This window comes from Loxodonta africana, chromosome 13 (assembly GCF_030014295.1).
Source record: "Loxodonta africana isolate mLoxAfr1 chromosome 13, mLoxAfr1.hap2, whole genome shotgun sequence".
NCBI lineage: Eukaryota > Metazoa > Chordata > Mammalia > Proboscidea > Elephantidae > Loxodonta > Loxodonta africana.
In genome coordinates this window covers 40,637,691-40,658,921 of record NC_087354.1, presented here as the reverse complement: position 1 = coordinate 40,658,921, position 21,231 = coordinate 40,637,691, and the positions used below count along the sequence as shown (strand labels likewise).

The following is a 21,231-nucleotide window of genomic DNA, read 5'->3' as shown; positions in this document are numbered from 1 at the left end:
TTTCTAGTATATCCTTCAATGCGTAAGGCCAGAACCTCAGAATAGGTTTTAAATGGCACAGAGGTCACCAGAGCCATGGATTAAAGCTTTGACAAGTTAGATTTATCAATCTCCACCATGTCCTGGCTGTGTTAACCCTGGGTCAGCTAAGAAAAAGCTAAGACATCTCAAATTCTTTGCCATGGCTTTCCTAATCCTCATTGTTTCTCAGAAGACTAAAGCTAAACTCTCCTGTTGAATCACCCATGCTTGGGGACAGGTTAGGGGTGGGAGCAGTGGGAAGAAAAGGGATTAACTTACCGGGTGGTCATGACAATCACCAAGACTTTTTGCTCCCATACCATTAGCCAGAAATCACGATAGGTATTCTCCAAAGGACCTGGAATGAAAGCAGAAGACAAGGAACATGACACTGGGAAGTACCTTTTTCCTTCTTAGGATCTTCTTTTGTTCCCCCTAATACTAACCCCAAAGCACAAATGTTGGCTCCCTATTCTTCTCTCTACATCCCTGCTATTCATTGTGATCCTTAGACCAAGAGCACTGGCATCATATGGGAGAGTATTAGAAATGCAGAACCTGCATTTTAACAAGATCCCCATGTGAGTTGCCACATTAGTTTAAGAGGCACTGATGTGTACCCTCTCAGAGCCTTATCATTAGGGCTTCAGCTATCACAGCCAGGCTGAGAGTGTACATGTCCCTATCTGTTTTCATCTTACTTAAGCTTCAGCCTCATAATCCCTTGCTGTTGTTAGGTGCCACTGAGTTGGTTCTGACTGGTAACAACCCTATGTACAACAGAACAAGAACACTGCCTGGTCATAATCACTAGTTGCTTATTAAACCATTTCCCCTCCATATTCCATCATTTCCTCAGATCCAAAATGTACGCAATTCAGCCTCCTTCTTCAAAATTAGCTTTATCTTTCAATTCCATCTCTGTCACCAAATCCCAGAGAGTTCTTGCCTTTGAAATCTTTTTAGGTTTTCATCCTTTTGCCCCTCCTCAATTTCACTGCCACCTCGAGTCCAGGACCACATCACCTTTTTGTCTAAGCTACTCTAACACCATCTTAGTTTTTTTTTTTAACACCATCTTAGTTTACTGTCTGAAAAGGTCTCTTTCCCTTCCAGTCTATTCTGGATGCCCCAACCAGTTTAATCTTTAAAGAAAAACTGCTCCATCAGAGTATAGATAGACACACCATGCTTACTTCACCCTCTATTCCTTTGCTCAGACTGTCTCCTTTCACTTCCAAGGCTGTTCACTTTCAACTGCTGGCTCTTCCTTGAAGTTTTCTCTGACCACCACACTCCTTATGTGGCTCCCTCACCTCTGAGGTCTTGATGGCACAGCTGGATCCAAACAGCTTAACCATTTAATTTATATGTTCTTATTATCAGTCATTTTACTTTTTGGGCATTAATGTCTCAGCAAACATGGTCCTGAGGGCAGGGGCTATGCTGTTGAGTTCTCCTTGGTAGATCAGAACCTGCACAGAGCTGGGTACTCAGTAGGAACTTTGAAGATACTTGTGGGCCACCAACTCCCTTTCAATCAAAAACACCATAACCCGTTGCCATCAAGTCGATTCCAACTCATGGTGACCCCATGTGTTACACAGCGGAACTGTCCCATAGGGTTCTCTTAGCTCTAATCTTTATGGGAGCAGATTACCGGGACTTTCTTCCGTGGTGCACTGGGTGGGTTAGTAGTCAAGCACAAACTGTTTGTGCCACCCAGGAAGCTTTCCTCTCAATCAAGAGAGTAACAACTCTGGATAATTCCGTGTGCTTTTCCAATGCTTTTTTTCCCCTCTGCTTTCAAGGAAGTAGGGCAGTACCAAGGGTTGATTTTGCCTGGAAATCGGCTGGGGTTCACCTACTGGTCCCACTACCATTTTTGCTAAAGTCCTTTAGCAAGCACTAGTATCGTATGATACTGGAACTCTCCCTTTGTAGAACTATGTGAGGTCTTGGAAACAAACTAAAATATTCAACAAGACAGGATTAATTAAATTATGCCATATCCATAATTTAAACAGTCCATTAAAGAGGTGTTGCAAGATCTGTATTTTCTGCTATGGAAAGGTATTCACAAGATACCATTACATCAAAAAGGTAATGTATAGAAACAACCCATTTTATTAAATATTTTACGTGTATGTACATATTTATATATCCATGTATATGTATGGAAGCCCTGGTGGCATCGTGGTTAAGAGCTACGGCTGCTAACCAAAAGGTCAGCAGTTCAGATCCACCAGGCGCTCCTTGGGAATTGTATGGGGCAGTTCTATCTCGTCCTATAGGGTCACTATGAGTCGGAGTCGACTTGACGGCAACGGATTTTTTTTTTTTTTATGTATATATCTATTTGTATGTATGCATAGAAAAAGATCTAGGAAGAGATTCTACAAAATGTTTACAGTATTATCTCTGGGCCCTAGAGTATGGTGATTTTAATCTTCATTTTCTAAATTTTCTATAATGGACATGCATTAGCCTCGTATGCATGTTAAGAAAATAATTTTTTGTCATCTCAGACTCCCAACCCAGTCCTTATTCCACTATCTTGCACCACAGCAGCTCTCTTATACTTTATATTCCACATCCAAACCACTGGCAGAATTGGGGGTTGATGAGCAGTCAGAGCACCTGATAACCCAGATACAACTCAGACTCAGCCTAGGCAAAGGGCCGTAACTTCCTGTAAGGCACAACTGGGTGACTTAGAAGGGAAGGTTGTACTTCCTAGATTAAAAAAAAAAATCTGTTGCTGTACAGTTGACCCTACAGAACAGAACTACCCCATTAGGATTTCCAAGGAGTGGCTGGTGGATTCAAACTGCTGACACCTTGGTCAGCAGCCAAATGCAGATTAAGCCCTTTAAATGGACTCCTCCGAAGAAACAATGCCAGAGGTTTATGCTGGCATAGGTGAAACAATCCACTGACCTGGCTTGCAAGGACTTCTGAACCAAATAGACATGGCTTCAAATCCTGGCTCTGCCACTCACTAACTGTATGATCCAAAGTCACTTGACCTCCTTAGGCTTCAGTTTGCTCGTTTATAAAACAGAATAATAAAACCCTCCTTGCAGAGTTTCTATAACGATTAGGGATTATGTACCCCAACACATAATAGGAACTCTCAAAAGATGACCGATATTGTTAGTAGAAATATTATCGTGAATAAGAATCAGAATCCTGAATATAGGCAAGGAGGTAAGCCCAGCAAACCAATCCAGCCTTCTCAATGTTACAGGCTACACCACCACTTCCAGCTTTAGCTGGAACTATATATATACTTCATTTTCTGGTCCTGATAGAGTACTGAGCCCCCATCTCTGATACTACTAGAGGAATTTTTTTTCTGGACAGGGCCATCAGAGCCAGCCTAAAAGATTCAATCCCTGCATAAGTAACAACTCTAGGCAATGCACCTTCCTTCTATATCAGGAGAAAGCATTCTGAAGCAACCCTTGGCCTCCAAAAGCCCATCCATGCTGAGGCCACCCTTCTCAATGTAACCCCTAATCTCAGGCAGATCACGTCATATCCTGTACCTTCCAAAAATCTTTCCTGACAGCTCTCTTGTTTGTTCTTAGGGTCTCTACAGGACTCCTTTTGGAGAGAGTGGTCCCCTCCCAGGAGGAAAAAAAAAAAAAAAAACCTGTGACCATCAGTCCAGTTAATAAGGTACCAAGAATCCAAAGGCTCTTTTCCCTTTTCTATTTTTTCCCAACTTCTATTTTGAAAAATTTCATACACAGAAGAGTTGAAAGAATAGTACGATGTACCCATACATTCTTTAGCTAGAAAGCTATCATTTTTAGCTACCATTTTACAATCTTTGCTTCTTTCTATATATACATACACACACACACATTCTTTTCTATGAACCCATTTAATTTTAAGTTGCACATGACATTTCTTTCCTAAATATTTGAACATATATTAGGAGATCAAGGACATTCTCCTGTATAACAATACTGTTGTCCCACCTAAGCAATTAAACACTGATGTAATAATATCTAATACACAGCTTCCAATTATCCCAACTGTTTGTCCTAGTTTTCTTCCTCCCAACTGAGGATCCAATCACAATTACACACACTGAATTTGGCTGTCGTGTCTCTTTAGTCTTCTTCAATCTAAAGTAATGCCCGTCTTTTGTTTTTTTTTTTTGTCCTTCATGGCATTAACTTTGGGGTGTCCAGGCCAGTTTTCTTATAGTATGTCCTACAATCTGGATTTATCTGGTTTGTCTCTCGTGATTAGATTCAGATTTTAAAACTGGCAGCATAAGACACAGGTGATGTTGTGCACTTCCCACTGTGTCGCATTTGGAGGCATATAATGTCAGTCTGTCCCATTATTGGTGATACTAAGTTTGATCACTTGGTTAAGGAGGTATATGCCAGAGTTCTTACTGGCCATGCTTGACATAATGGTCAGAGGGCTTTATGCCCATATGGTGGGCCCATTTTGTCCTCCTGTGTTGATTTCTTTCTTCTCCCTTTGGGGTGAACTGGTATTCTCCTTGAAGTGGGCAAAGGCTGAGTTAGGAAGGGCGCTGAGGTCCAAAGGAGCCCTTACAGAAACTCCATCTGAAACCCTCCTGGTCTAGTACACTTCAGTGTCAGATGAGCACAGACTATCCACATCAGAACACTGCTAGCCATGCTCTGTGACGGTAAAGGGACCAACAAAGGCCTCTTAGGACAGCAACACCCATTCATTCACTGGACTCAAAAGGAATTATTGGAGGGGAGTGGGAGCATGCAGAGAAGAAGGTAGCATCCCGATTTTATCTGGGAGGTCCCACTGCCACACTTGGCCTCCTACACTAAACATGAAGAATGTTATCACTGACCAGTGAGTTATGATGCTCCACTCCCTTGTATTGACAATACTCAGACACAGTCCAAAAACTTGCAGACAATAATGTTGTGTGTCCAAATCTCCAGTTTATCTCTATGCAGTCAATTTCCAGGTATACCTGGTACAGAAACCCTATACTCTCATCTGCCTTCCTCAATAACCCCCAATCACAAGATCACTTCAAGTTACCATTTCCTTTAAAAACTATGCCATCATCTGGTGCAAGGAATCACAGGTAGTGGCATTAAACCAATCTGTGAGGGGTAAATCAGCTTACCTTGTGTACCAATGTAAGCATTCTTCTGCTTGTACCCGTCCATGTAACTGGCATTGATGTAATCTGTCTAATGATAAAAAGGAGACATCATTGCAGCTGCATGGACTATACCATTTGGATAAGAAAATGATGTACTGTGTAAATACAATCCAAGGTGTGGATAGTCTCTTCTTGTCAAGCAAAAAATGGGTAAAAAGAGCAATTCAAAACCTCACTTCAGCAAATAGTACTGGGACAACCAGATGTCCACATGCAGAATAATAAAGCTTGATCCCTTCCTCACACCATGAACAAAATTTAACTCAAAATGGATCACAGACCTAAATATTAAGAGCTAAAACTACAAAACTCTTAGAAGAAAATACAGGAGTAAATCTTTGTGACCTTGGTTTACGCAAAGCTCTCTTAGATATGACACCAAAAGCACAAGTGAGGAACGAAAAAATGGATAAACTGGATTCCTTACGATTAAGTTTTTGTGCTTCAAAGAACACCATCAAGAAAATGAAAAATCATGAATTGGTGTATGTTTTGCTGTGTATATTTTTAACAACAACAAAATTTTTAAAAGAGTGAAAAGGTAACCAATATTTGCAAAGTGTATGGCTTGGCAACCTGCTTCCATAAAAATTTCAGCCAAGAAAACTCTATGGAGCAGCAGTTCTACTCTGTAATACACTGGGTTGCCATGAGTTGGATTCAACTCGACAGCAAACAACATATTTGATAAGGGTCTTGTTAACCAGAATATATAAGGAACTCTTACAGCTCAATAGTTGCAGAGTGATGGATCACTTCTATGTGGCCTTTCTAACCATGGCCTTGTAACTCCCACCCAAGTGATTGGGCTGGACTATGCAGATATGATAATTGTGGCCCACTAAAAGGACTTCTCAGTTTTTCCATCCTGCTGGGCTTCTGGAACAAGCCACCACCGAGGTGGGAGAAAGAAGACCCCACTACCACCAAGGAAGAACGGCTAGGAGCCAGCATGCCCTTGGACCTGGGATCCCTGTGTTAAGAAGCTTCTAGACCCAGGAGACAGAGAGCAAGCTGTTACCCGGAAGGTGGCAGAGAAGCAGTGGCAGGAGAGACTTGCAGTGTGTTTTTTTTTTTTTACCCCCACCTCCCCCAGGAGGGAGAAAGCCGAGTGCCTTTGGGCAGAAGCCTAGGGCCAGGGAGAGGCATGCCTTCGGGCACCACTGCAAAGAGGCTGTCCTGATGGAAGAACTGTATCCTTGAGTGTTCCTGAGTCTGAATTGTAACCTGTTACTTCCCTAATAAACCCCATAATTGTGAGTATTGTCTGTGAGCTCTGTGTGGCCACTGCAATGAATTACTGAACCCACCAGAGAAATAAGAGAGTGGGATGGATGGGTGGTGTCAGAATTGGTAAAGACAGCGGACAGAGGAGGCATGTCTGACCCTGCTTCATAGATCAAGCCTTGCGCTGTTGATCTTGAGTCTCCTTCCCCATTATGAAGTTGAAGGAGGTCAGACACTGCCCCCATACCCTTTTTACAATAATAAAATGACAAATAACCCAATTTAAAAATGAGCAAAGGGTCTGAAAAGACATTTCTCTAAAGAAGATATACAAATGACCAATAAGCACATGAAAACATTCTCAACATCATTAGCCACCAAGGAAATGTAAATCAAATGAGATACCACTTCACACCTACTAAAACCAAAACCAAATCCATTGCCATCCAGTCAATTCTCCAAACCATGGTGACCCTATAGGGCAGTTCTATACAGCAGAGTAGAGCTGCCCTATAGGGTTTCCAAGGCTATAAATTTTTAATCTTCTGTAAAGACTTACAGCAGTAGACTGCCACATCTTTTTCTCACAGCGGGTGTTTTTTTTTTTTTTTTTAAATAATTTTTATTGTGCTTTAAGTGAAAGTTCACAAATCAAGTCAGTCTATCACACAAAAACCCATACACAACTTGCTACATACTCCCAATTACCTTCCCCCCAATGAGACAGCCCGGTCCCTCCTTCCACTCTCTCTTCGTGACCATTTTGCCAGCTTCTAAGCCCCTCTACCCTCGAATCTCCCCTCCAGGCAGTAGATGCCAACACTGTCTCAAGTGTCCACCCAAACCAAGTATCTCACACCTCACCGGCATCCCTCTCCAACCCACTGTCCAGTCCAGGCCATGTCTGACGAGCTGGCTTCGGGGATGGTTCCTGTAGCAGGCCAACAGAAGGTCTGGGGGCGATGATCACTGGGATCCTTCCAGTCTCAGTCAGACCATTAAGTCTGGTCTTTTTATGACAATTTGGGGTCTGCATCCCACTGTTCTCCTGCTCCCTCAGGGGTTCTCTGTTGTGTTCCCTGTCAGGGCAGTCATCGGTTATGGCCGGGCACCATCTCGTTCTTCTGGTCTCAGAATGATGTAGTCTCTGGTTCATGTAGCCCTTTCTGTCTCTTGGGCTCGTTATTACCTTGTGTTCTTGGCGTTCTTCATTCTCCTTTGACCCAGGTGGGTTGAGACTCATTGATGCATCTTAGATGGCCGCTTGCTAGCATTTAAGACCCCAGGCACCACTCTTCAAAGAGGGATGCAGAATGTTTTCTTAATAGATTTTATTATGCCAATTGACTTAGAGGTCCCCTGAAACCATGGTCCCCAAACCCCTGCCCCTGTTTCACTGACCTTAGAAGCATTCAGTTTATTCAGGAAACTCCTTTGCTTTGGTTTAGTTCAGTTGTGCTGACGTCCACTGTGTTGAGTGTTGTCCTTCCCTCCACCCAAAGTAGTTCTTGTCTACTATCTATTTAGTAAATACCCCTCTCCCACCTCCCCCGCCTCGTAACCACAAAAGAGTATGTTCTTCTCAGTTTAAACTGTTTCTCAAGATCTTATAATAGTGGTCTTATACAATATTCGTCCTTTTGCAACTGACTACTTTCACTCAGCATAATGCCTTCCAGGTTTCTCCACGTTATGAAATGTTTCACCGATTCATCACTGTTCTTTATTGATGCGCAATATTCCATTGTGTCGATATACCATAATTTATTTGTCCATTCATCTGTTGATGGGCACCTTGGTTGCTTCCATGTTTTTGCTGTTGTAAACAGTGCTGCAGTAAACATGGGTGCGCATGTACCTGTTCATGTAAAGGCTCTTATTTCTCTAAGATATATTCCGAGGAATTGGGATTACTGGGTCGTATGGTAGTTCTATTTCTAGCTTTTTAAGGAAGTGCCAAATTGATTTCCAAAGTGGTTGTACCATTTGACATTCCCACTAGCAGTGTACAAGTGTTCCAATCTCTCCACAGCCTCTCCAACATTTATTATTTTGTGTTTTTTGGATACAGCTGGTGGGTTTGAGCCACCAACCTTTTGGTTAGCAAGCTGGTGCTTTAACCACTATGCCACCAGGGCTCCCTTCACACCCACTAGGATGGCTACAATCAATATGACAGATAATAACAAGTGTTGGCAAGGATGTAGAGAAATTGGAACCCATATATACTGTAGGTCGTTGTGTAAAATGGTGTGGCCACTTTGAAAAATAGTCTGGCAGCTTTCAAAAAGCTAAACAGTTATTATATGACCCGGAAATTCTACTCCTATATATCCAAGAGAACTGAAAACATATGTCCATACAAAATATTGTACACCAATGTTCCCAGCAGCAATATTCATAGTAGCCAAAAAGTGGCAACACTCCAAACACTTCAACTGGTGAATGGATTTAAAAAAAAATGGTATACCATTACAATGGAATGTTATTCGGCAATAAAAAGTAATAAAAAACTGATACACACTACGAGTGAACCTTGAAAACATTATGCTAAATGAAAGAAGCCAGACATAAAAGGCTACATATTATATGATTTATATGAAATGTCCAGAAGAGGCACATCTATAGAGATAGAAAATAAGTTCTTGGGTTTCCTAGGGCTGAGGGCGGGGGTGTTGGAAGAGAAATTGGGAATAACTGCCAAGGGTACGGGGTTTTCTTTTTGGAGTTCTGAAAATGTTCTAAAGTTGATTGTGGTGATGGTTACACAACTCTGTGAATATATTAAAACTTTAAATGGATATGTGAATTGTATCTTAATAAGCTATTAAATATACATATATAAAGGAGTCCACTTACATGAAATATCTACAATAGCCAAGTGTATAGAGACCAAAGTTTATTAGTGGTTACCAGGGGCAAAAGGGCAAGAAAGAGAGAAAAGGAGGACTCAATGCTTAGGGGACACTGAGCTTCTGTTAAGGGTGATGGTGTAATTTGGGACAGGTAAGCAGGATGGATGAACAACATGAGGGACATAATTCATGTCACTGAAATGTACATGGGAAGACTGTTGAAATGTCAAATGTTCTGTTACGTATATATTTACCACAACTAAAAAAAGGAAGAAAGAAAAAAAAGGAGTCCATTAGAACTTTCAGCACAGTAGCACAGGGAGGAAAGGGAGGCAAGCGAGACAACCTGAGCAGGAACACACCGTCTATCCTGCCACACACAAAAGGCAAAGTGTGACTTGAACAGGAAGCAAGCTATATCTCATACCTAGAACCATCAACAGGATGGGCCGAGCACCCAGGCTCCATTACCTCCTGAATTAACTCAAAGCAACATCCAGCCAAATTCAGAGGCATCTCATTGATCAGCTGCTGACTCCCTATCTTCTGGAGGTCTCCTTCTAGCTCCCAGTGTCTTTAGTCTTACTTCAACAACATTTTTTTATTATACCTACTCACAAGATCTCTGCCAGCATCCTTTAATCCAGGCTGGTAAGAGAGAAACACTGATGTAGCTACGGTTTTAAGACATAGTGCAACTACCTGATCGTATCCATCAGCTAGGACAAATAGAGATGGGTGTAGAGGATAGTGGGAGGACAGACAGAAAAACAGTCTGAAAAGCAAAGTGGGCAGGGAGGTGGGAGGTCGGCACACTGGGGAAAAGCCATCCTTCACTCCACTCAAGAAAGGTCTGTCTGAACGTTCAGCACTTCAGAGCCACTCTTAGAAGATACCTCCATCTCATGGACAAACCCATGTTACTTGGATATGTGTCCATTAGCCAGTCAGTCTACCAATTTATCAGTACACTAATTTTTTAGTCAAGAATTTCCTGCTCTTCCCTCCTCCCACAATAGCTAGTATTGACCTTGTACTACTAGTGCTCTACTCTGACTCAGAAAGCCTCACTGAGCTAATGAACCATTGGACCACCTGCAACTGACGCAGCAAGCTAAAAGCCTCACTCACTCCCAGCCAAGCTTCTCCATCCAGGGTCCTCTCGTAGCTAGCCAAAGCCCATCCTGTGCTCAGTCTGGCACACTCACATAGGATATCCTCCCAGGACTGAGGAGAGATGGCATAAAAAAGTACTAAGGATTTACTAGTACAAGCCGATCAACACTACTATAAAAACCCATTGCTGTCGAGTCGATTCCAACTCATAGCGACCCTACAGGACAGAGCAGAACTGCCCCATAGAGTTTCCAGGGAGCACCTGGCAGATTTGAACTGCCAACATTTTGGTTAGCAGCCGTAGCGCTTAACCACTACGCCCCCAAGGTTCCCAACACTACTATATATGTGATAAATATGCTGTTACCCCAGGAGCTATCTTCATGCTTTGAAAAGAAATGTGACCTCCTTAAAGGAGATGATTTATTTCTTTATAACTAAGAATGCCAGCTGTCAGCATCCTTGTCTCTGAGAACACTTTGAATTAAAATCAGCAATTTCACAAGAATCGTCAAATATTAAAACTGAAAATGACCTCAGAAATAAAGTTGAGACTTGGGGCAAATTGAAATAGCTGGGTGAAACAAATAAGTATACTATGGTATGGGTCGTGGCTAATAGAAACTGTGACTAACAGCTCTAAAATTCAAGAAGTAAATCTGAGAACAATTCACTAGCAAACCTAAATCCTTCACTTATTGTTGTTGTAGGTGCCATTGAGTCAGTTCTAACTCAGAGCGACCCTAGGTACAACAGAATGAAACGATGCCTGGTTTTGTGCCATCCTTACAATCATTGCTATGTTTGAGCTCAGTGTTGCAGCCACTGTGTCAATTCATCTCGTTGAGCGTTGTCTTCTCTTTTGCTGACCCTCTACCCTGCCAAGCGTGAAGTCCTTCTCCAAGAACTGGTCCCTTCTGATCACATGTCAAAAGTACGTAAGACGAAGCCTCGCCATTCTTTCTTCTAAGGAGCATTCTGGCTGTACTCTTCCAAGACAGATCCTTCACTTATTGTGGAAATAAAGACTCTGCCAATATTTGCAGTAATGAAAGGGACTACAACTTAGGCAGTAATCTTCAGATAAGCTATAGGTTGACTAGAACAATATCCTGGTACACTGGGATTCACTCATTCATTCCAAATATTTACTGACTGATATATGCCAGGTACTACTCTAGATATTGGAGACAAAAAAAGTGAACAAAGCAATGAAACCCAGCGATCTCTGACTCCAGAACTCAACCTCAACTACTATACTCCAATCAAGAGCATATACTAGCTCAGACCATTTCAGTAATGCCGATGAATTTGCCCTTATCCAGACTCTTAGCCAATGTTCCTGCAGGAAAACCCTCTGCCAAGAGTCCTGGGAAGGCCTATGAATTCAATTTAGGGGCTTGAAATGGTAGGGTCCAGAGAAATTGAAACCATGATCCTAGAGTTCCGACTCATGTACCATATATGCCCAAATACAAGGCAAAAATATTTTCCAAAAATTATCCTACAAAAAGAGAGATAACCTTTTATACCAAGTCCCTATAATGAAGAAACTGAAGATTTTTACCAACTTCTGCAGCCTGAAATTGATCAAACATGCAATCAAGATGCATTGATAATTATTAGTGATTGGAATGCAAAAGTTGCAAACAAAGAAGAAGGTTCAGTAGTTGGAAAATATGGCCTTGGTGAGAGAAATGACACTAGACATCACATGGTAGAATCTGGCGAGACCAATGACCTATTCGTTGGAAATACCTTTTTACAACAACACAAACAGCAACTATACACGTGGACCTCACCAGATGGAATACACAAGAATCGAACTGACTATATCTGTGGAAGGACATGATGGAGAAGCTTGACATCACCAGGCACAACAAGGCCAGGGGCCAACTGCGGACAGATCATCAATTGCTCATATGCAAGTTCAAGTTGAAGCTGGAGAAAATTAAAACAAGTCCACAAGAGCCAAAGTGCAACCCTGAGAATATCACACCTGAATTTAGAGACCATCTGGAGGACAGATATGACGCATTGAACACTAATGACCAAAGACCAGATGAGGTATAGACTGACATCAAGGACATCATACATGAAGAAAGCAAAAGATCATCAGAAAGACAGAACAGAAAAGACCAAAATGGATGTCAGAAGAGACTCTGAAACTTGCTCTTGAACACAGAATACCTAAAATGAACGCAAGAAATGATGAAGTAAAAGAGCTGAGCAGAAGATTTCAAAGGGCAGCTCGAGAAGACAAAGTATTATAGTGAATGTTAAAAGACCTGGGTTTAGAAAACTGAAAGGAAGGAACCCGCTCAACATTTCTCAAGCTGACTGAGGAAAAAATTCACGCCTCGAGTTGCAATGTTGAAGGGTTCTAGGAGCAAAATATTGAATGATGCAGGAAGCGTCAAAAGTTAAGATCGAAGGAATACACAGAGCCATTATACCAAAAAGAACTGGTCGAACAACTTAAATGCCTATCAACGGATGAATGAATAAACAAACCGTGGTATATACACACAATGGAATACTATGCAACGATAAATAATAATGATGAATCTATAAAACATCTCACAACATGGATGAATCTGGAGGACATCATGCTGAATGAAATATGTCAATTACAAAAGGACAAGTATTGTAGGAGACCGTTATTATAAAAGTCAAGAAAAGGTTTACACACTGAAAGAAATATTCTTTGATAGTTACCAGGGAGGGGAGGAGGAGGGAAGGAAAATCACTAATAGTGTTAACTTTGGTGAAAGGAAAAGCAATACACAATATGGAGGAAGTTAACACAAATGACCAAGGCAAGGGAAGACTGAGAAGTAGGATGAATGGAAATGAGGAATTCAGAATTATAATGGAGAGAGTACTGATACATTGCAGGGACTGTAGTCAATGTCGTGGCACAATTTGTGTGTAAATTACTGAATGAGAAACTAATTTGTTCTGCAAACCTTCACCTAAAGGACACTAAAGATAAAAAAAAAAAGCAAGTTGCTCCATCCTAGTTCCTGCGGGGGGTGGGGGGGGTGGGGGGAGAAGCACTTGGTCGACTGTCTTAGTTACCTAGTGCTGCTAAAACAGAAATACCACAAGTGGATGGCTTTAACAAAGAGAAATTTATTTCCTCACAGTAAAAAAAAAAAAAATTTTTTTTTTTTTTTTTTTTTTTTTAACAGTAACATAGGCTAAAAGTCCAAATTCAGGGTATCAGCTCCAGGGAAGGCTTTCTCTTTCTGGTGGCCTTCTCATCAATGTTCCCCCAGACTAGGAGTTTCTCCCCACAGGGACCCCAGGTCCAAAGGACAAGCTCTGCTCCCGGCACTGCTTTCTTGGTGGTATGAGGTCCCCCGTCTCTGTTCACTTCCCTTTCCTTTTTATCTCTTCAGAGATAAAAGGTGGTACAGGCTGCATCTCAGGGAAACTCCCTTTACATTGGATTAGGGATGTGACCTGGGTAAGGGTGCTACAATCCCACCCTAATCCTCTTTAACATAAAATTATAATCACAAAATGGAGGACAATCACACAATACTGGGAATCATGGCCTAACCAAGTTGACACATATTTTTTGGGGACACAATTCAACCTATGACATTGATATTCAACCATTTCAGCAGGTAGCATATGCTCAAGAGCCAATGGTATGGAAGTAAGAAATCAAAGCTGTGCTGAAGGCATTTGCAAAAAACAAGGCTGCAGGAATTGACAGAATGTCAGCTGAGGTGTTTCAACAAATGGATGCAACACTGGAAGCGCTCATTCGTCTATGCCAAGAAATTCGAGAGACAGTTACTTAGCCAACTGACTGGAAGAGATTCATATTTGTGTCCATTCCAAAAAAAGGTGATCCAACAGAATGTGGCAATTTTTAAACAATATCAGTAATATCACACACAAGTAAAATTTTACTGAAGATCATTCAAAAGTGGTTACACCAGTACACTGATGGGGAGCTGCCAGAAATTCAAGCTGGATTCAAAAGAGGATGTGGAATGAGGGATATGAAAGTAGAGAATACCAGAAAGACATTTACCTGTGTTTTATTGACTATAGGAAGGCATTTGACTGTGTGGATCATAAAAAAACGACGGATAACATTGTGAGGAATGGGGATTCCACAAAACTCAGTTGTGCTCATGCAGAACCTATACACAGACAAAGAGGAATTGTTTAAATAGAAAGAGGGGATATGGCATGGTTTAAAATCAGGAAAGATGTGTGTCAGGGTTGTATCCTTTCACCACACTTACTCAATCTGTATGCTGAACAAATAATTCGAAAAGCTGGACCATATGAAGAAGAATGAAGCATCAGGATTAGAGAAGGACTTATTAACAACCTGCGATATGCAGAAGACACAACCTCGCATGCTGAAAGTGAAGAGGAATTGAAGCACTTACTGATGAAGATCAAAGACTACAGCCTTCAGTATGGATTACACTTCAACATAAAGAAAACAAAATTCCTCACAACTGGATCAATAAGCAACATCAAGATAAAGAGAGAAAATACTGAAGCTGTCAAGGATTTCATTTTACTTGGACCCACAATCAACACCCATCGAAGCAGCAGTCGAGAAATCAAAGGACATATTGCACTGGGCAAATCTGCTCCAAAAAACCTCTTTAGAGTGTTAAAAAACAAAGATGTTATCTTGAGGACTAAGATGCGCCTGACCCAAGCCAGGGTATTTTCAATTGCCTCATATGCATGTAAAAGCTGGACAATGGACTACCGAAGAAGAATTGATGCCTTTGAATTATGGTGTTGGTGAAGAATATTGAATTTATCAGGGACTGCCAGAAGAATGAACAAAACCGTCTTGGAAGAAGTACAGCCAGAATGCCCTTTAGAAGTGAGGATGGCGAGACTTTGTCTTATGTACTTTGGACATGGTATCATGAGGGACCAGTCCCTGGAGAAGGACGTCATGCTTGGTAAAGTTAGTGAAAAAGAGGAAGGCCCTCAACGAGATGGATCGACACAGTGGCTACAACAATGGACTCCAACACAGCAATGATTTTAAGAATGGCGCAGGATCAGGCAGTGTTTCATTTTGTTGTAAACAGGGTCGCTATGAGCAGGAACTGATTCGAGGGCACATAACAACAACAATACAATGTGTGTCACATTAAAGGTGCATTTCCAAATTTTTCTTTTCTTGAACAGGAACCTCAATTGATGGTGGTTTTTGTGTGTGTGTGTGTGTGTGTGTGTGCTTATAGAAGTAACCATACAGAACTGGTATACCAGAAGGAAAAGAAATTTAATACCTATTTCTTTAATACCATTGACCTCAAAATTCCAAGTATTAGATGTTGTTATAAATAAATTACATTAAAGAGCACTTTATAAAGGAATAAGTAAATGATTACACTATAAAGGATGCATAAAATGCATGACAAATTAAACGAAAAAAATTATCCTAAAATTAGTTATGCTAATAGATTTTTTTGGTTTGGAATAAACTTTCCAGGGACAATACCATATTCTTAAAAAGAAATTAAGAATGATGTGCTCTGGAGAACTGTATTAGATTGACTCAAAAGTGTTTCAAACGATGACAAAGATGCAGATGTTAAAGGTGCATGTGAACAGTTTGAATAAAATCAAATTAATACATTAAATAATATAAAACTCATTTAACCATTTCATTTCTGTCCCTAGACATTTATTATACACCAGCTAGCTAAAATTTTTTTCAGGTCTTCTAGATGGGAAAATGAGAGGTCACTTATAGTCAGAATTGCCTTGTACTGATACACATACACACTCACCAACTGAGCTGGACTAGATGGCTATCATTTTACAACTAAGGACCATAAGGAGAAATAATTTAACATTTACTGAGCACCTACAATATTCCACACCTTGTGCGATCAGCATTCACATACAGTCTTTCATTTAATTCCCACTATACTGCTGTATATATATAGGGTTTTTTTTTATAGTGCTGTGAGATGGATGGTTAGGGTTTTGCCTATGGTGACAGACTAGTACACAGCAAAATCAAAACTCAAACCTTATCTTTTTGGCCTGTATTCTTTCTTCTGCTGTATTAGTAAGCTTCACTTTGGAATGGTATACCTGAAAAGATGGCATTCATCTACCTGAGTATGGCCGCTTCGTTTTGTCAACTTCACTCTAGTTTGGTCCAGGCAGGGTACATCCCCATAGCGGTTCTTCTCTAGGTTTCCTGGTGACCTGAAGGAAAGGAAACAGACAAGCTAGAATAAAGAGTGGGTGCAGTGTGTCTGCAGATGTACAAAGTCTGGCAGTGCAAACACCAAAACCAAACCTGTTGCCGTTCGTAGTTCCGTATCATTTAATATTTTCTATAACAGGTATGTATGACTTTTATAATCAGATAAAATAAAGATATTTCCCAATAGGGTTTCCAAGGCTGTAAATCTCTACGGATGCAGATTGCCACATCTTTCTCCTGTGGAGCCATTGGAGGTTTCCAAACGCTGACCTTTCCGTTAACAGTTGGTCACTTTAACCACTGTGCGACCAGGGCTCCTTATTACTATTATAATCAGAGAAAATAAAGATCTTTCCCTTCCAAAGAAAAGAGAGAAATGAAGTATAGCACCCCAAAATAAATAAATAAATCTAGCTGCCAATAAGTTTTTCTACTACTCATTTCTCCGAAGACAATAAAGATAAATCTCAGGTTCCAGTTTAACATGGCGGGTTGGCAAATGTTTTACTTCAATCTATCCAGTAGCCTCACTACAATGACAATAAAGGAACTAATCGGTATAAACCCAAAAGTACAAAGAAAGTAACAGCAGAGACATCAGCAGACAGAGGTTTCAACTCATATTTGACAAAGAGAAAGCAGAGGATAGGGTTGGCTGACTCGGCTAAGCACAGGAAGCTAGGACCCAGGGAGATACTTGCAGAGAAGTACACTGACTCAGCTGGAGAACTCCCGCAGACTGGAAGGCTGATGAGGCACAAGGCTAAACACAGGGAGATACGTAAAATCTGCATGACAAACAGTGAGACTCCTGCCCCTTTCCCCATTCTGCTCCTATTACACTCTAATCCACGTTTGGACCACACCAGGAAGGAGATAGAATTCTTTGGAGAAAGTGAATAGCCCAAGACAAAACAATTCTGTCATTTGCAACAGTACATCAGCAAGATTAGGTAGCTGTTTTATCATCCCAATTTTAATCAGCCATACAAATAGAGCTTCCTAGTAGTTTTTAAGGGCCTATTTTTTATCTCTTAAGTGTGAACTGATAGCCAAGGATTTCCAGATAGTTAAAGCAAGCTCCCAACACAGAAATAAAAGACAAATGCACAGGAAAAAAAAAAAACAGAAGAGAGTAAGTGAAAAGGACTTCTAAAAAGGCTATAACTAATATCCTCCATGAGAAAAGAGAGGCACCTTATATATAAAACAAGAATAGGCTACTGTTAAGGACTGAATTGTGTCCTCCCCAAAATATGTATTGGAATTCTAACCCCTACACCTGTGGATATAATTCCTTTAGGAATAGGGTTTTCTTTGTTATGTTAATGAGGTCACACCTTGCAGGGTAGGTCTTAGACCTAATCACTTTTTTAAAATTTTTATTGTGCTTTTAACTGAAAGTTTACAAATCAAGTCAGTCTCTCACACAAAAACTTACATATACCTTGCTACATACTCCCAATTGCTCTCCCGCTAATGAGATAGCCTGCTCCCTCCCTCCACTCTCTCTTTTCATGTCCATTTCACCAGCTTCTAACCCCCTCTACCCTCTCATCTCCCCTCCAGGCAGATGTCAACATAGTCTCAAGTGTCTACCTGATCCAAGAAGCTCACTCCTCACCAGCATCCCTCTCCAACCCATTGTCCAGTCCAAACCATGTCTGAAGAGTTGACTTCGGGAATGGTTCCTGTCCTGGGCCAACAGAAGGTCTGGGGGCCGTGACCACCGGGTCCTTCTAGTCTCAGTCAGACCATTAAGTCTGGTCTTTTTATAAGAATTTGGGGTCTGCATCCCACTGCTCTCCTGCTCCCTCAGGGGTTCTCTGTTGTGTTCCCTGTCAGGGCAGTCATCGGTTGTAGGCAGGCACCATCTAGTTCTTCTGGTCTCAGGATGATGTAGTCTCTGGTTTATGTGGCCCTTTCTGTCTCTTGGGCTTGTAATTACCTTGTGTCCTTGGTGTTCTTCATTCTCCTTTGCTCCAGGGGGGTTGAGACCAATTGACGTATCTTAGATGGCCACTTGAGAGCGTTTGAGACCCCAGACGCCACGTTTCAAAGTGGAATGCAGAATGTTTTCTTAATAGATTTTATTATGCCAATTGACTTAGATATCCCCTGAGACCATGGTCTCCAAACCCCCGCCCCTGCTACGCTGGCCTTTGAAACATTCAGTTCATTCAGGAAACTTCTTTGCTTTTGGTTTAGTCCAGTTGTGCTGACCTCGCCTGTACTGTGTGTTATCTTTCCAGTCACCTAAAGTAGTTCTTATCTACTATCTAATTAGCGAATACCCTTCTCCCATCCTCCCTCCCTCCCCTATCTCATAACCATCAAAGAATATTTTCTTCCCTGTTTAAACTATTCCTCGAGTTCTTATAATAGTGGTCTTATACAATATTTGTCCTTTTGCAGCTAATTTCACTCAGCATAAGATTCCTCCACATTATGAAATGTTTCACAGATTCATCATTGTTCGTTATCGATATGTAGTATTCCATTGTGTGAATATACCATAATTTGTTTATCCATTCATCCGCTGATGGGCACCTTGGTTGCTTCCATCTTTTTGCTATTGTAAGCAGTGCTGCAGTGAACATGGGTGTGCATATATCTGTTCGTATAAAGGCTCTTTTTTCTCTAGGATATATTCCAAGGAGTGGGATTGCTGGATCGTATGGTAGTTCTATTTCTAGCTTTTTAAGGAAGCACCAAATCGATTTTCAAAGTGGTTATACCATTTTACATTCCCACCAGCAGTGTACAAGTGTTCCAATCTCTCCACAGCCTCTCTAATCACTTTTGAGATACAGAAAGAACAGATTAGGCACAGAGAAGCAACCAGAAAGGAGGGAAAGACAGATGCCATGTGGAGATCACCAAGGAATGGAGGAATGCCAGGGTTACAGAAGCTAAGACAAGGATTTTCTCCCAGAGCAGACAGAGAGCGCCTTCCCCCGGTGCTGGAGCCCAGCAGCCTTGGTGGTACAGTAGTTAAGCGCTAGGCTGCTAACTAAAGTTCGGCAGTTTGAATCCACCAGCCACTCAGCAGCAGAAAGATGTGGCAATCTGCTTCTATAGAGATTACAGTCTTGGAAACCCTGTGGGGCAGTTCTACTATGTCCTATAGGATTGCCATGAGTCAGAATTGACTAGATGGCACACAACGATAGCCTCCTAGCTGTGAGAAAATAAGTTTGTTTGTTAAAGCCATCCACTTGTGGTATTTCTGTTATAGCAGCACTAGATAATTAATACAGATGCTACAGAAAAATGAACAATCAAGAAAAGGCTCTTGGAAATTGAAAATGATATCTTAAACAACTTGAATACAAGTCAATTCTGACTCATAGCGACTCTATAGGACAGAGTAGAACTGTCCCACTGAGTTTCCAAGGAGTGCCTGGTGGATCTGAATTGCCGACCTCTTTTAATTGCAGCCGCAGCACTTAACCTCTACACCACCAGGGTTTCCAGAACTTGAGTAGAGGAGATAAAAGGTTAAGGAAATTTCCCACAACACGAGACAAAAAGTCAAAGTGATAAAAAAAAATATGAGAAAAGTTAAGAAAATATAACAGTTGTTCAACAACAGGAGTCAGCAAACTACACCCTGGCTACCTGTTTTTTTAAAGTTTTACTGAAACATAGCTAAGTTCATTTGTTTACATACTGTACATGGCTGCTTTCACAATATGATAGGTGAGTTGAGTACATGCAACAGAAACTGTAAGGTCCACAAACCTAAACTATTTGCTACCTCACCCCTTAGGAAAACTGCTCTAGGAGATCCAACCAGACTGACAGAAATTCCAGAGAGAAAGAAATGACATAATGTAAAAAAATAAAGTATGAAAAAAAAAGTAAAAATTTTCTTAGAATTGAAAAACATGTCTTCAGATTAAAAAAAGCAACAAGCATCCAACATAATGAATGAAAAATGGACCCACATCAATGTGAAATTTTTGAACAGAAAGAGAAAGAGATTTCCAGAGAAGGGGGAAATATAGATTAGCAAAGCTTGAGGAAAAAAAATAACATCAGATTATTTAGTAGCACTGATAGTAATTTGAAAGGTGTTGCCTTAAAACTTCTGAGGTAAAATTATTTCTAACGTAGAATTCTATGTTCTAGCAAAAGAGAAATTTATTAAAAGAATGAAAAAGATACAAGATCCAGGAAACAGGATTCAACAAAGGAAAGTGAGGAGGTGAAATTGCAGAATGAAAGCTGAGGAGTTTTCATTCAACTACAACTACAGTTTATACTGGAATAAAAGACCAAAAAGTTCTGAAGTGAGGTCTCCAGACCAAAAAAAAAAAAAAAGGAAATTGATAGATTATCTGATATATTTAACCACTTGAAAAATAATAATGACAGTATAAAATAAATCCAATAAAGCATATAGGAAAAAATACAAATAGGTATGTAAAAAATTAAAAGCAAATGAAAAATATTAGGTTACACCAGAAGAAATAAAAAGGGAACTGATAACATTATTAAATATATTTGATCATTTTACAGAACCTCACTTAGCTCTGCAGCAAAAAAATTCTTATATAGCCATAATAATATAAACTCCGACTTCTAATAGAATAGAAAAT

At 40.7% G+C, this 21,231-nt stretch overlaps 1 protein-coding gene and 1 long non-coding RNA gene across 4 annotated transcripts in view; one reads left to right on the top strand and one right to left on the bottom strand.

Moving 5' to 3' along the window:
• The window catches only part of LOC111751622 (uncharacterized), a 37,783-nt gene extending 16,825 nt beyond the window's left edge, over window positions 1-20,958 (top strand). The window contains exons 3-4 of the long non-coding RNA XR_010317390.1: window positions 3,615-3,705; window positions 18,197-20,958. This is a non-coding gene — a long non-coding RNA (uncharacterized LOC111751622). The remainder of the gene's footprint in view (window positions 1-3,614; window positions 3,706-18,196) is intronic.
• PTPN9 (protein tyrosine phosphatase non-receptor type 9) overlaps window positions 1-21,231 on the bottom strand; it is a 93,813-nt gene that overhangs the window by 4,587 nt on the left and 67,995 nt on the right. For all 3 annotated transcript variants that reach the window (XM_064267255.1, XM_064267254.1, XM_023552925.2), the window contains 3 exons: window positions 16,533-16,626; window positions 5,168-5,234; window positions 301-379 (listed from right to left, as the gene is read on the bottom strand). In XM_064267255.1, the coding sequence (XP_064123325.1) occupies window positions 301-379; window positions 5,168-5,234; window positions 16,533-16,626 (240 nt within the window). The remainder of the gene's footprint in view (window positions 1-300; window positions 380-5,167; window positions 5,235-16,532; window positions 16,627-21,231) is intronic.